General features: G+C 40.4%; 1 protein-coding gene across 1 annotated transcript in view; it reads left to right on the top strand.

Annotated features, from left to right (window-relative positions):
* The window catches only part of DOCK3 (dedicator of cytokinesis 3), a 412,216-nt gene that overhangs the window by 285,891 nt on the left and 110,977 nt on the right, over positions 1-15,348 (top strand). The window contains exon 13 of the mRNA XM_060161726.1: positions 14,815-14,903. Coding sequence (XP_060017709.1) covers positions 14,815-14,903 — 89 coding nt within the window. The remainder of the gene's footprint in view (positions 1-14,814; positions 14,904-15,348) is intronic.

Below are 15,348 nucleotides of genomic sequence, written 5' to 3'. Positions count from 1 at the left end.
AATAAATGAGAGGATTGGTGGTTCAGGAAATGAGATATACCCAAATGATAGGTGTATTACATGCCATCTAAAAGGAGTTTCCTGTCTTTTTTTTTTGCTAGTGACTCTTGTTTATTGGCAAGTTCCACTTTCACATCTAAACTACAAATCCTACATAATTCCATCCATAGTATCTTAATTACTTCATGGTGGCCACATAAAATGTCACCTGTTTTCAATGGTAATATCAGTGTACATTTGTTTAGCGCTCTGTACTCTCTCAGAGCCCTTCTGGCTATATAATCACATTGAAACTTCATAACAAGCCTGTGCACTGAGTGGAGCTTCACCATCTTACAGAGGTAGAGGTGGTCAACACCAGTTAAGTAAGTGACTAAGCAAATTAATGACATTTCTTGGAAGAACAAAAGAATGGTAGTAATCATACTTTGATTTTAAATTAATTTTTCATTTAACCTATAATGATTCAAAAACAGCACCAATAACAAAAAATGCTAGGGATAGAATCATATCATGGGCTTTATAGAACATGTTATTTTCTTTTTAAATTTTTTAAAATATTTTTATTTATTTTATTTTATTTTATTTTTGGCTGCGTTGGGTCTTTTGTTGCTGCACGCGGTCTTTTCTCTAGTTGCGGCAAGCGGGGGCCACTCCTTGTTGCAGTGTGCAGGCTTCTCACTGTGGTGGCTTCTCTTGTTGCGGAGCATGGGCTCCAGGTGCGTGGGCCTCAGTAGTTGCAGCACGCGGGCTCAGTCGTTGTGGCTCGCAGGCTCTAGAGTGCAGGCTCTGCGGCATGTGGGATCTTCCCAGACCAGGGCTCGAACCCATGTACCCTGCATTGGCAGGCAGATTCTTAGCCACTGCGCCACCAGGAAAGCCCTAAACTTTTTATTTTAAATTGAAGTATAGCCGATTAACAGTGTTGTGATAGTTTCAGGTGCACAGCAGAGCGACTCAGCCATACATATACATGTATCCATTCTCCCCCAAACTCCCCTCCCATCCAGGCTGCCACATAACATTGAGCAGAGCTCCCTGTGCTATACAGTAGGTCCTTGTTGGTTATCCATTTTAAATATAGCAGTGTGTACATGTCAATCCCAAACTCCCTAACTATCCCTTGCCCCCATCCTTCCTAGAACGTGTTATTTTTTAAGTGTTTATTCTTCTTTATGGTCAACATTTAGTTTTTATGGCTATTGGGTTGTCATACCTTTTATTAACCAGTAATAAAGGCACAAATTAGATTTAAAAGCTGTATTAATATTTCTGTTAGTAAAAATTTAGACATTTCTATCCTGAAGGAAACCCTAATATAAATAAATGCAGGATGTATAATCATTCAGCACAAAGATGCATGTAAGAATATATATCATACAGTACAAAAGCTGCTGTAAGAGAGCATTAAAAAATCAGAAAGCCTAGAGCAAAGGACAGTAGAAAGCCCATATCAGTTATGACAATAAATATAATTGAGATGAAAGAAAATCCTATTAGGTAAAAATTCTTAAAATAGAGGCAAAGGGCTTCCCTGGTGGCGCAGTGGTTGAGAGTCCGCCTGCCGATGCAGGGGACACGGGCTCGTGCCCCGGTCCGGGAGGATCCCACATGCCACGGAGAGGCTGGGCCCGTGAGCCATGGCCACTGAGCCTGCGCGTCCGAAGCCTGTGCTCCGCAACGGGAGAGGCCACAACAGTGAGAGGCCCGCGTACCGCAAAAAAAAAAAAAAGGCAAAAAACAAAATTCATCTATATATTAGTGAGAGACTCACAAATATAATAAGAGAAACAAAAAGATTAATAACAAATAAGCTAAGTATAATAATAAAATACAGACAAAATGAAATGTAATATTAATGATAAAAAATAAATTCTAATGTAAAAGGTATGAAATGAATGTGCTGTGTAAGGAGTATCAGGGATTGACAGAAAAAGAAAACACACACAATAAAGTTAAATTTGGTTTCCTCTTTCATCCTCCAAGAATACATATCTCACGGGAAGCAAAATGGCTTCTCAGGGTAGGCACACACATAACATGTAATGCACCACTCACTCCCTCAGCCCTAGAATCCCCAGCAGAAGCAGCCCCTGATATTTGGACTCTGCAAAGTAGAGGGTGACTACTCTACTACCGTTAAATTAAGGGTTCACACTTCATTCCGGAGATATTTACTCAACAGTTCATGTTCTTCAGTTTAAAGAAACGTTGACCAAACATAGCCTTAACACACTCACCTTCTTAACTGGGGAAAGAAAGCAGAGTGAGAAGCCCAGGTGTCCTTGCCAGCATCTCTGCCTCCAGCTCACCAGTGTTCCAGAAAGCCCTTTTTTTTCCTTTACAGGGATAGAAAGAGCTGATATACTGATACATGGTGAAATTTATAGTGAAGGTCTAATTGTTGTGACCTTTGAATATAATAATGACTCAAAATTATTATGTCCAATTTATTATAAATATAAAGATAAAAGTACAGTAAAATCAAGAGATTTGTTAACATCCCTTTTGACATATAAGAAGACAAAAATAAGGATGGAGATAAATATCTAAATCAGATAAATAAATCTGACTTAGGAGAGAATCTGAATAAGGTTGATGTGACAGAGAATAACAGCATCATTGAGCACTCACCTGGGCTGTTATCTCTTTTTTACATATGAGGGAGACAGGACACAGAGTGGTGAGGCACGTACCTGAGCAGCCTTGTTAAGAGACCATACTCTTAGCTACTTGCTCTCCTACGTCTACACAGGGTGGCATAATTTATCATGTAAATCAGTACGTGCTGATAGTCAAATGGAGTGCTATTGCTTGCCAGGACAGCAGATGTAACTGGAGAATCCCAGCTCACCAGGCTGTATGATTCTTCCAGTGCTAAAAAAAAAAAAAAAAAAAAAAGATTTGTCCAACAAACAATACATCTTTTCCAGGGCCCATGGAACATTTTACAAAAATTATTCATAGAAAAAAATTTCATAAATTCCACATGGCACAAGCCACACTCTGATCACAGTGCAGTTAGCATATTAGTCATCCAGAGGGGAAAGACCTTACAATAATTCTGATATCAAAAAACATAACTTGACAAAGGTCAACCTTCATTCTCAATTATTTAACAATTTTGGCTTAGTAAACTAAGAATAAAAATGCTGTTTGTTGCAGTTTGAGGGGGCTAATGGATATCAGTAGATTGGTTTTGAGATCAGAATGTTAAGTGGGTGTAGATTAAAATGGATGTACCAATGTAGAGTCACATAGGTACATGTGGCATATTTTTTTTAATTTATAGTGTGTATATCTACTATAAATTTATAGTGTGTATATATATATAGCAGTATGGATAAATGTGACACCTTTATTAGCAACAAAGACAACCCTCAGAATGGGAGAAAATATTTGCAAATAAAGCAACCGACAAGGGATTAATCTCTATAATATACAAATAGCTCATGCAGCTCAATCAAAAAAACAAATAACCCAATCAGAAAATGGGCAGATCTAAATAGACATTTCTCCAAAGAAGACATACAGATGGCTAAAAAGCACATGAAAAGATGCTCAACATCAATAATTATTAGAGAAATGCAAATCAAAACTACAATGAGGTGTCACCTCACACTGGTCAGAACGGCCATCATCAAAATATCTACAAACAGTAAATGCTGGAAAGGGTGTGGAGAAAAGGGAACCTTCCTGCACTGTTGGTGGGAGTGTAAATTGGTACAGCCACTATGGAGAGCAATATGGAGGTTCCTTAAAAAACTAAAAATAGAACTACCATTTTTAGTATGAACTTGGACTTGTGCAGATAATCCAGGATAATTTCATCTCAAGATCCTCAACTTTATTACAACTGCAAAGACACTTTTTCCAAATAAGGAAACATTCACATTTCTAGGGATTAGGATATGGACATATCTTTTTAGGGACCACCATTCAACGCATTCTAACTTTTGATTAACATTAACTCTGAATTAGAAAGACTTTTAAAGTCACAGTCAATGTGGGACCTGTTGGTGCAGAGATTGTGTACTGTCTGCAAACAGGTTGCTCCCAAAAGAGGGAAGAGGCAGATCTGAAATGTTCATGTGTGGGTCCTTCTCTTAGAAGCACTGGCCAAAGAAGTCACTTCTTTTCGCAGGAAAGTGATGGAAGGGGTGGAAGTGTTACTCACATAAGTGTTTACACCACCTGGAAAGAGGAATAAAAATAAGTATTCTTGCTAAAGCACTATATATATATATATATATATATATATATATATATTTTTTTTTTTTTTTTTTTTTTTTTTTTTTGCGGTACGCGGGCCCCTGACTGTTGTGGCCTCTCCCATTGCGGAGCACAGGCTCCGGACGCACAGACTCAGCGGCCATGGCTCACGGCCCCAGCCGCTCCGCGGCATGTGGGATCTTCCTGGACCGGGGCACAAACCCGTGTCCCCTGCATCGGCAGGCGGACTCTCAACCACTGCGCCACCAGGGAAGCCCCCCTTTAATCCATTTTGAATTTATTTTTGTTTATGATGTTAGAGAATGTTCTAATTCCATTCTTTTACATGTACCTATCCAGTTTTCCCAGCACCACTTACTGAAGAGACCATCTTTTCTCCATTGTATTGGTATATTCTTGCCTCCTTTGTTGAAAACTAATTGACTGTAAGTGTACGGGTTTATTTCTGGGCTCTCTATCCTGTTCCATTGATCTCTATGTCTGTTTTTGTGACAGTAACATACTATTTTGATAAATTCAGCTTTGTAGTATAGTCTGAAATCCTCCAGCTCTGTTCTTCTTAAGATTTTTCTGGCTATCCAGGGTCTTTTGTGTTTCCATACAAATTTTTAAATTTTTTGCTCCAGTTCTGTGAAAAATGCCATTGGTAGTTTGGTAGGGATTGCGCTGAATCAGTAGATTGCCTTGGGTAGTATAGTCATTTTAACAGTATTCATCCTCCCAATCCAAGAATACGGTATATCTTTCCATCTGTTTGTGTGGTCTTCAATTTTTTTCATCAGCATCTTACAGTTTTCAGAGGACAGGTCTTTTGCCTCCTTAGGTAGGTTTATTCCTAGGTATTTCATTATTTTTGATGTCATGGTAAATGAGGTTATTTCCTTAATTCTGCTTTCTAATAGTTCATTGCTATTGTATAGAAATGCAGCAGATTTCTGTATATTAATTTTGCATCCAGCAACTTTACCGAATTCATTGATGAGCTCTAGTAGCTTTCTGGTAGCATCTTTAGGATTTTCTATGTATAGTATCATGACACTGGCAAACAGTGACAGTTTTACTTTTTGTTTTCCAATTTGGATTCCTTTTATTTCTTTTTCTTCTCTCATTGCTGTGGCTAGGATTTCCAAAATTATGTTGAATAAAAGTGGCAAGAGTGGACATCTTTGTCTTGTTCCTGATCTTAGAGGGAATACTTTCGGCTTTTCACTGTTGTGTATGATAGTAGTGGGTTTGTAATTTATGACCTTTATTATGTTGAGGTGTGTTCCCTCTATGCCAGCTTCCTGAAGAGTTTTTATCGTAAATGATGTTGAATTTCATCAAAAGCTTTTTCTGCATCTATTGAGATGATCATATGGTTTTTTTTTTTTAAAAAAAAAAAAAGCCTAGCATTTTTCTTCCCTCCATCTCTCAGCTCTGTCCTAGTACTTTCTTTCTTTTTAAATTATTTTATTTATTTATTTTTTGGGCTGCATTGTGTCTTCGTTGCTGCACACGGGCTCTTCTCTGGTTGCGGCGAGTGGAGGCTACTCCTTGTTGCGATGCACAGGCTTCTCACTGCGGTGGCTTCTCTTGTTGTGGAGCATGGGCTTTAGGCACGCAGGCTTCAGTAGTTGTGGCACACAGGCTCAGTAGTTGTGGCTCACGGGCTCTAGAGCGCAGGCTCAGTAGTTGTGGTGCACGGGCTTAGTTGCTCCGCGGCATGTGGGATCTTCCTGGACCAGGGCTCGAACCTGCATCCCCGTAAACAGCTGGATTCAGTTAGGAAAGCTGCATTGGATGTTGCTGTCTCCACACAGTTCACACCATTTATACAGAAGATGTGCTTGGTAGCAAAAACTGTGATGCACAGAAAAGACTGCTGGAATGTTCCTCCTTTACCAGTTGTCCAAGGTGGCCACTCATCAGGCGCTTCCCTAGGCTCCAGGGTGGGGAACACCAATACGGTAATCCCTGCCCTTGCCTTGAAGCTTCAGCCGAGAGGCTTGTCTGCTCGCCCGCTGGGGCGGGTGGGGCTGGGAGCTGAGGCTCCGGCTTTTGTCGGAGCACCGGGACAGGACTGAAGTTGGCGGCGTGAACACAGCCTGCAGGGCGTTGGTGCGCCGCGGCTAGCCGGGAGAGAGTCCGGGGAGGGGTCTCGATCATATGGTTTTTATTCTTCAATATGTTAGTGTGATGTATCACATTGATTGATTTGTGGATATTGAAAAATCCTTGCATTTCTAGGATAAATCCCATTTGACCACGGTGTATGATCCTTTTGATATATTGTTGGAGTCAGTTTGCTAGTATTTTGTTGAGAATTTTGGTGTCTTTGTTCATCAGTGATATTGGCCTGTAATTTTCTTTTTTTTATGATATTTTTGTCTGGTTTTCATATCAGGGTGATCGTGGCCTCATAGGATGAATTTGGAAGTGTTGTTTTCTCTGCAGTTTTTTTGGAATAGTTTCAGAAGGATGGGTGTTAACTCTTCTCTAAATTTTTGGTGGAATTTACCTATGAAGCCATCTAGTCCTGGACTTTTGTTTATCGGGAGTTTTTAAATTACTGATTCATTTTCAGTACTGATAATTGGTCTATTCATATTTTCTATTTCTTCCTAGTTAAGTTTTGGAAGATTGTACCTTTCTAAGAATTTGTCCATTTCTTCTAGGTTGTCCATTTTATTGGCATATAATTGCTCATAGTAGTCTCTTAAGATCCTTTGTATTTCTGTGGTGCTGGTTGTAACTTCTCCTTTTCCATTTCTGATATCATTGATTTGGGCCCTCTCCCTTTTTTTTCTTGATGACTCTGGCTAAAGGTTTATCCATTTTGTTTATATTTGCCAAGAACCAGCTTTTAGTTTCATCAATCTTTTCTATTTTTTTTTTAGTCTCTATTTCATTTATTTTTGCTCTGATTTTATGATTTCTTTCCTTCTACTAACTTTGGGTTTTGTTTGTTCTTTTTTCTCTAGTTGCTTTAGGTGTAGGGTTAGGTTGTTTATTTGAGATTTTTCTTGTTTCCTGAGGTAAGCTTGTATCGCTCTAAACTTCCTTCTTAGAACTGCTTTTGCTGCACCCCATAGGTTTTGGATCATCTTGTTTTCATTTGTGTCTAGGTATTTTTTAATTTCCTCTTCGATTTCTTCAGTGATCCACTGGTTGTTTAGTAGCATATTGTTTAGCCTCCACATGTTTGTGTTTTCTGCAGTTCTTTTCTTGTGGTTGATTTCTAGCCTCATAGCATTGTGGTTGGAAAAGATGCTTGATATGATTTTAGTTTTCTTAAATTTACTGAGGCTTGCCTTGTGGCCCAGCATGTGTTCTGTCCTGGAGAGTGTTCCACATGCACTTGAAAAGAATGTGTATTCTGCTGCTTTTGGATGGAATGCTCTGTAAATATTAATTAAATCCATCTGGTCTAACATGTCATTTAAGGCCTGTGTTTCCTTTTTGATTTTCTGTCTGGATAACGTGTCCATTGATGTAAGTGGGGTATTTTTAAAATAAATTAATTTATTAATTTATTTATTTTTGGCTCCATTGGGTCTTTGTTGCTGCTCGCGCAGGCTTTCTCTAGTTGCGGCTAGTGGGGGCTACTCTTCGTTGCGGTGCGCAGGCTTCTCATTGCGGTGGCTTCTCTAGGCACGTGGGCTTCGGTAGTTGCAGCACGCAGGCTTAGTAGTTGTGGCTCGTGGGCTTTAGAATGCAGCCTCAGTAGTTGTGGCGCACAGGCTTAGTTGCTCCACAGCATGTGGAATCTTCCCAGACCAGGGCTTGAACCCGTGTCCCCTGCTTTGGCAGAAGGATTCTTAACCACTGCACCAGCAGGGATGTCCCCTAAGTGGGGTATTAAAGTCCCCTACTATTATTGTGTTACCATTGATTCTTTCTTTTATATTTGTTAATATTTGCCTTATATATTGAGGTGCTCCTATGTTGGGTGCATATATATTTACAGTTGTTATATCTTCTTCTTGGATTGATCCCTTGATCATTATGTAGTGTCTTTCTTTATTTCTTATAACAATCTTTATTTTAAAGTCTATTTTGTCTGATATAAGTATTGCTACTCTGGCTTTCTTTTGATTTGCATTTGCATGGACTGTGTTTTTCCATCCCCTCACTTTCAGTCTGTATGTGTCTCTAGATCTGATATGAGTCTCTTGTAGGCAGCGTATATGGGTCCTGTTTTTGTATCCATTCAGCCAGTGTGTGTCTTTTGGTTGGAGCATTAGGCCATTTACATTTAAAGTAATTATTGATATGTATGTTCCTATTGCCATTTTAATTGTTTTCGATTTGTTTTTATAGGTCTTATTTTCCCCTTTTTCTTTTGCTCTATCTTTAGTGTTACATTTGGATTCCTTTTTCTTTTTTGTGTGTATATCTGTTATAAATTTTGGTTTGCAATTACGTCAGGTGTTTGTATAGCTGTCTTTGTATATACATGGTTGTTGTAAGTTGCTGATCTCTTAATTTCAGATGCATTTTAGATACCTTGCATTTGTACTCTCCTCCTCTCATGATTACTGTTTTTGATATCATATTTTACATCTAATAGTTTTGTGTGTCTCTTTAACTGCTTATTGTGGATACAGGTGATTTTACCACTCTTGTGTTTTAACCTCCCTATGAGCTTTGTTTGTGGATATTTTCTACCTTTACTGTATGTTTCCCTTTACCAATGAGCTTTTTCATTCTGTAATTTTCTTGTTTCTAGTTGTGGCCTTTTCTTTTTTACCTAGAGAAGTTCCTTTAACATTTGTTGTAAAGCTGGTTTGGTGGTGCTGAATTCTTTAGCTTTTGCTTGTCTGTAAAGCTTTTGATTTCTCCTTCTAATCTGAGAGCCTTGCTGGGTAGAGTATTCTTGGTTGTAGGTTCTTCTCTTTCATCACTTTAAATATATCATACCATTCCCTTCTAGCCTGCTGAGTTTCTGCTGAAAAATTGGCTGATAGTATTATGGGAGTTCCCTTGTATGTTATTTGTTGCTTTCCCCTAGCTGCTTTTAGTTTTCTCTATCTTTAATTTTTGTCATTTTGATTACAATGTATCTTGTCTGTTCCTCTTTGGGTTAATCCTGTATGGGACTCTGTGCTTCTTGGACTTGGGTGACTGTTTCCTTTCCCAGATGAGGGAGGTTTTCAGCTGTTATCTCTTCAGATATTTTCTTGGGCCCTTTCTCTCTTCTCCTGGGACCCCTGTAATGTGAATATTAGCAAACTTGATGTTGTCCCAGAGGTCTCTTAATCTGTCCTGACTTCTGTTCATTCTTCTTTCTTTTGTCTGTTCAGCAGCAGTGATTTCCACTACTCTGTCTTCCCAGCTCACTGATCCATTCTTCTGGTTCATTTAGTCTACTGTTGATTCCTTCCAGTGCATTTTTCATTTCAGTTATTGTATTCTTCATCTCTGTTTGGTTGTTCTTTATATTTTCTAACTCTGTTAAAAAAATTCTGACTTCTTTTTCTGTGCATCCATTCTTCTCTCGAGTTCTTTGATTATCTTTACGATAATTACTCTGAACACCTTGGGTAGATTGCCTGTCTCCACTTCACTTAGTTGTTCTTCTGGGGTTTTATCTTGTTCTTTCGTCTGAAACATATTTCTCGTTTTGTCTCAGTTGCTATTTGTATTTTTATGTATGTGGTAGGTTAGTTACTTTTCTTGACCTTGGAGAAGCGGCCCTCTGTAGAAGCGTCCTATGCATCCCAGCAGTTCCGCACTCCCGTCACCCAAGCTGTGTGCTCTAAGGGTTCACTCGAAGAGGGCTATGTGGGTCCTTCTGTTGTGGTGGGCTAACTGTGTGGGTGGTCTGATAGGCCCCTAGTCTGGTTGGTTGCCAGAACCTGCTTTGTGTGGATGCTACTGGCTGCTGTTTAGCAGGGCCTGGTCATGAGGTGGCTGGTTGCACAATCCTACATCACCCCCAGGGCTAGTGCTGGCTTCCTGGTGGGTGGAGTCAGAGTCCTAAAGACTCTGGGGCTGTTGCCCTCCCACTGGCAGGTGAAGCCAGATCCTGGGGTTAATGCCAGTCTACTAGCAAGCAGAGCTTGTTCCTGGAGTCTGGCTGCAGCCCAGGGATCCCAGAGCTCATTTCAGGTTGTTTTGTGGGGGGGGATGTTGGTTCCTGACACAGTTGGGTATGGGTTCTGGGGTGTCCTGAAGGTTGCATTGGCCTGCTAGTGGGCCAGGCCAGGGCCCAGCTGATCCCAGGGTAGGGTCTGCCCTGTATTGAGGGGTCGTAGTTTTCTTGCTTCTGGCGTCTGCCCCCTTGTGGATGAGGTTGGTCTAGAGGCTTGGTCTGGCTTCCTGGTGGGAGGGGCTCGTGCCTGTCCACTGGTGGGTACAGCTCCATCTTGGCCCTCTGGTGGGCTGGGCCATGTCTAGGGGCAAGCCCAGAGGTAGCTATGGGCTCTTTAGTCTTTAGGCAGCCTGTCTGCTGATTGTTGGCACTGTGTCCCCACCCAGTTAGTTGTTTGGCCTAAAGTGTCCCAGCAGTGCTGCCTAGAGGCTGTTGGATAGGGCCAGGTCTTGGAACTAAAGAGCCAAGATGTCAGCCGTCAACAGTGTTCCCCAGTATGTTTGCCACCAGTGTCTGTGTCCCCAGGGTGAGCTTCATCCATGCCTCACCTCTCTAGGAGACGCTCCAAAACCAGCAGGAAGGTCTGGCCCAGGCTCCTGTCAAATTATATTTTTTTCCCTATGTGCTGGTGCACATGAGCTTTTGTGTGAAAAAAAAAAAGGGAGCTTTTTTTACTCCCTTTAAGAGTGAAGTCTCTATTTTAAGTAAGCCCCACTGGTCTTCAAAACCAAATGCTCTGGGGGCTCGTCTTGCCAGTGCTGGGCTGGGGAGCCTGACGTGGGGCTCAGAACTCTCACTCCTATGGTAGAACTTCTGCAATATAATTATTCTCCAGTTTGTGGGTCACCCATCTGGAGATATGGGGTTTGATTATGAGTCTTCCCCTTCTTCTGGTCTCGTTGTGGTTCCTTCTTTATGTCTTTGGCTGTAGAAGATCTTTTCTGGTAGGTTCCAGTATTTTTTAACAATGGTTCTGCAAATAGTTGTGATTTTGGTGTGAGAAGAGGTGAGCTCAGAGTGTTTTTATTCTGCCATCTTGGCCACTCTCCAAGAAAGAATTTTAATATGGATTATTTGCACTAAATTAAGTTTTAAGCCATAGTCAAAACTGAATAGTTGCAGTTAGATGAAGGTAGGCAGAATGGGAATTCTGATTGGTGTCAGGGAGACAAGTACACTGAAGCCTGGTGTGGGAGTAAGGTTTTCAGGGTCACAGAACTCTGCAGCTTCTTTCTCTCTGCCCCTCCACCCTCACCCCTGCCCTGCTTTGGGTTCAGACAGACCTGTGTTTAGACTACAGCTTCACCTCACTCTCCTCATCTGTAAGATGAACATGAGAATACCTATCTTAGTGAAATAAAATATGGGAGAATATCCTGATCATTACCTACCTATATTAGGCATCCTTTAAAAAGCCGACTTAAAGATCTTACAAACAACTCTTTAAAACTTCTTGAATACTTTTTTGGGTTGCCCACCTTGGGGAAAGATGAGAAGAAAGTTGGGTGAATACCCACAGAAATCAAGAAGATAAGGAGGTAGTAGGGAAGAGGCAAATGGTAAAGTGTGCTCTAGTACATGAGTGAATAAGAACAGTATTCTGAACACTCTTTACTGAGCAGAATCTGCACACCTGCTCTGATGCTTTGGAATGCTTAGTGATCCCATGTAGAAAACCGAACACCTCTCACCCCTCTGTGTTAAACCTTGAGTAAAATCCCTGGACATGTAGTGGTTGAAGTGCTACTTCATTGCCTGTGCTGGTTACCTCCTCCGTGAGGAAGGTGTGCCACAGAGGCACACAGACCTGTTTTAGATTACAATCCCTTGTGAGTCTTATGATTGAGGGCAAACTATCAACATCAGTAATCATGCTCTAAATACTAATTTGATTGGATACAACATAATCATGCTTCATTATAATCATAACTCATTTGGCTAATAAATGCTTATTACATTTATATTTTTTCCTTACGAAATATCCTAGTGATTGGTTAAAATATGCTAATGATACCACATCCATTTAGTTTCAGATGATTTGAGTAGCTCCCTTGGCATTCTAGAAAGGGAGATAATTGAAAGGCCAGTTAAGAGGTGATTACACTGGTTTGGAAGAGAGGTGGTAATGGCTGAACCAAGGCCATGAAGAGGAGAGGTCAGATGTGACAGATTTTAAGATAACAAAATCTACAGGACGTGATGACAGCTGGAAGAGTTCTGGTTTAGTGAACTAGTGGGTTCTACTCAGAAGGAGTTTCTAGGAGCAGACGGGCGGGTAGGAAATGATAAGCTGTCTTGTGGCCATGCAGGTCAGAAACTTAGGGGTGAGTCTGGGCTGGAGACACTGCTTTGGGTCTTATCTGCTTTTGGTGGTGGTTGAAACCATGGGAGCAGGTGAGATTGCCCAGAAAGCTTATATGGTAGGAAAGAAATGGGCTTCAAATGCAGATCTCTGAATGCCAATGATAGTTAAGGGGCATACAAAGGGAGAGGAGTACAGGGGACAAGTCATCAGGTGTCTGGCATCTGAATTGTATGTGTCGGGTGGAAAAGTACATGTCAGTGAAATAATACACATTGTCACTGTTGATGTGGTTGATAAAGCACCAGCTCACTGGTTCTATACTGCCAAAGAACCAGTGAGTGTTTTATTGGAGAAATACTGAAATTATACCACCCATTGGAGAGAGGGAGTTAATTTTCAAGACTCTTTTTTTTTCCTTTTGGTTTTATTTATTTGGATTCTTTGTGTATGTATTATATATATATATATATATATATATATATATGTATATATATACTTGAGATGTATAGCGTGTTACCTTGATATATTTATATATTGTATTATGATTGCCAGTCAAGCAATATTTATCACATTGCATCATTATAGTACAATATTATTGTCTGTATTCATTATACTGTGCATTAGTCAAGACTCTTATTTTGAAGTGGGGGGGAATACACTATAACAAACTATAGTCAGATTTCTATTAAAGAATGTAACTACTGATTTTGTAAACCTAGAAAGTGACAAAAATCTGACAGCAAGACAAGTCTCAGTCCTCACCAGCTGGGCACTTCTCTGATGTATTGAGTGATTGGAAGAGCTGAGACAGTGTGCATGTCAGACAGGAAGGGCTAGACGTGCTGCTGCCAGCACCTCTCACTTTTGATTTCCAACTGAGTTGCTAATCACAAGTGATCATTTTAAAGAACACTCTCCCCCTTCCTTTCCTTGGAAGGATTTCTGTAAGCAGAAGTTATCCTCACAGCTCTGGACTTTGAGAACCTTATCTTTGACAATTCTTTGTAACATCTCTAAGTGAGGCTTATTTCTACTAAGGAGTCCGAAGAGCCACTGATTAAGAAAAATTTGTCCAGTGGCCAACCTCCTTTATCTCTGAATGGTCTCTATACAAACTCTTTTATTTAGAAACCTGTTGTGCTTCACACTGCTGGATGGCACCTGATATAACTCTTGCTGGAGTTTCCTCTTGCTGTGGCTGGACTACACACTTCTAAGTTACCATGGAAAGATCCTGTGTGGTTTCCTTTGTGCATGGACTCTGTTTTCTGGGGTCAGTGGGTTCTCCCTATCCAACAGGGGAAGGGAGGGGCCGAGGCTGTGGAGACTCTGGGTGTCACATGGAATTTTCAAGAGATGATTCTAATCTCATTTCAGTTGTTTCATCAAGATGTCTACATTAGGATGAGGAATTCCTTCCTAGTCTCTGTTCCTAAACCATACCAAGTGGTTGTATGACTGCAGCTTTCTTGGAATTTTCCTTTAGTGGGGAAGACTCTAAAAATGTCAGAAATTAATAGAGGTGCAGTGTTGTTCCTCCATTCTCTCTTTTCTCCCAATCCTGAAGTCCCTAGGAAAGAACTTTATCCTTACATATTTAGGCATCCAGCCTTCTCTACTAAGCCCTCCTTCTCCTTGACTACAGAGGATTTCACAGTGAACCAAGCCCACTACTCTCCCAAACTTTTCTTCTTATCGTGGTCTGGCTGAAATACAGCCACAGGCAAATATCAACATTGCCCTGAGCTTAGCAGGATTTTTCTCTGGGGCCATTACAGCAACAGTTGAATGACTGCGTAGAGCAAGTGTGACATGGAAGTTTGTAAACAGCAGTACTTGTTGAAAGGAACTGTTTTTTCCTCTATCAGGAGCTTTCCTCTAGCGCCTAGTTTTAAGGGTGTATAAGGAACTAAAAATGAAAAAAACTTGTCATGTGGGAAAGTGTTACTTCAGAGAATAGGATATTTTGCCACTCAAAAATATTTGCAGAGGTTCATTTTAGAGTTTCTACTATTTCCTCAAATATGAATCTTCTGTGTGCCTTACCAGAAAATGAGCCTTGTCTAATTTAGTAAAATATATGTTCATTTCTTTAGGAAAGTGAGTTTGAAGTATCCCTTCAAACTTAGTGTTACACATTGAACGTCAGACCAGATGTTTAAAACTGTTGAGAATCATAATGCCTGTCCTTCTGTTGCAGGTGCAACAACGAGAGTGAGTGGTCCCAGATCCACGAGAATATCATCCGCAAGTCCAGCGCCAAGTACTCTGCCCCCAGCGCCAGTCATGGTAACGTGCTTCTTTGGCTAGGAGACTTTGTGTTGCATTTGCAGTTGCTGATCATACACACCTTGGTTGATTTGTGCTGATCAGTTGCCAGATGTAAAGTTCAGTCTCCTACAGACATTTTTTCTCCTGTTCAGGCAATTTCTCTTTCTTTTTGTGATAATTTGAGACCTTCCCTAATTACTTTTTTAAAAAAATTTTATTGGAGTATAGTTGATTTACAATGTGTGTTAGTTTCTGCTGTACAGCAAAGTGAATCAGTTATACCTATACATATATCCACTCTTTTTTAGATTCTTTTCCCATATAGGTCATCACAGAGTATTGAGTAGAGTTCCCTGTGCTATATAGTAGGTCCTTGTTAGTTATCTATTTTACATATAGTAGTGTGTATGCATCAATCCTAATCTCCCAATTTATCCCTCCCCCCAACCCCCCCTAGTAACCA

Source organism: Lagenorhynchus albirostris, chromosome 10, assembly GCF_949774975.1.
Source record: "Lagenorhynchus albirostris chromosome 10, mLagAlb1.1, whole genome shotgun sequence".
NCBI lineage: Eukaryota > Metazoa > Chordata > Mammalia > Artiodactyla > Delphinidae > Lagenorhynchus > Lagenorhynchus albirostris.
Note: the sequence above shows the minus strand (reverse complement) of the source record. Positions and strands in the feature narration are given on the sequence as shown.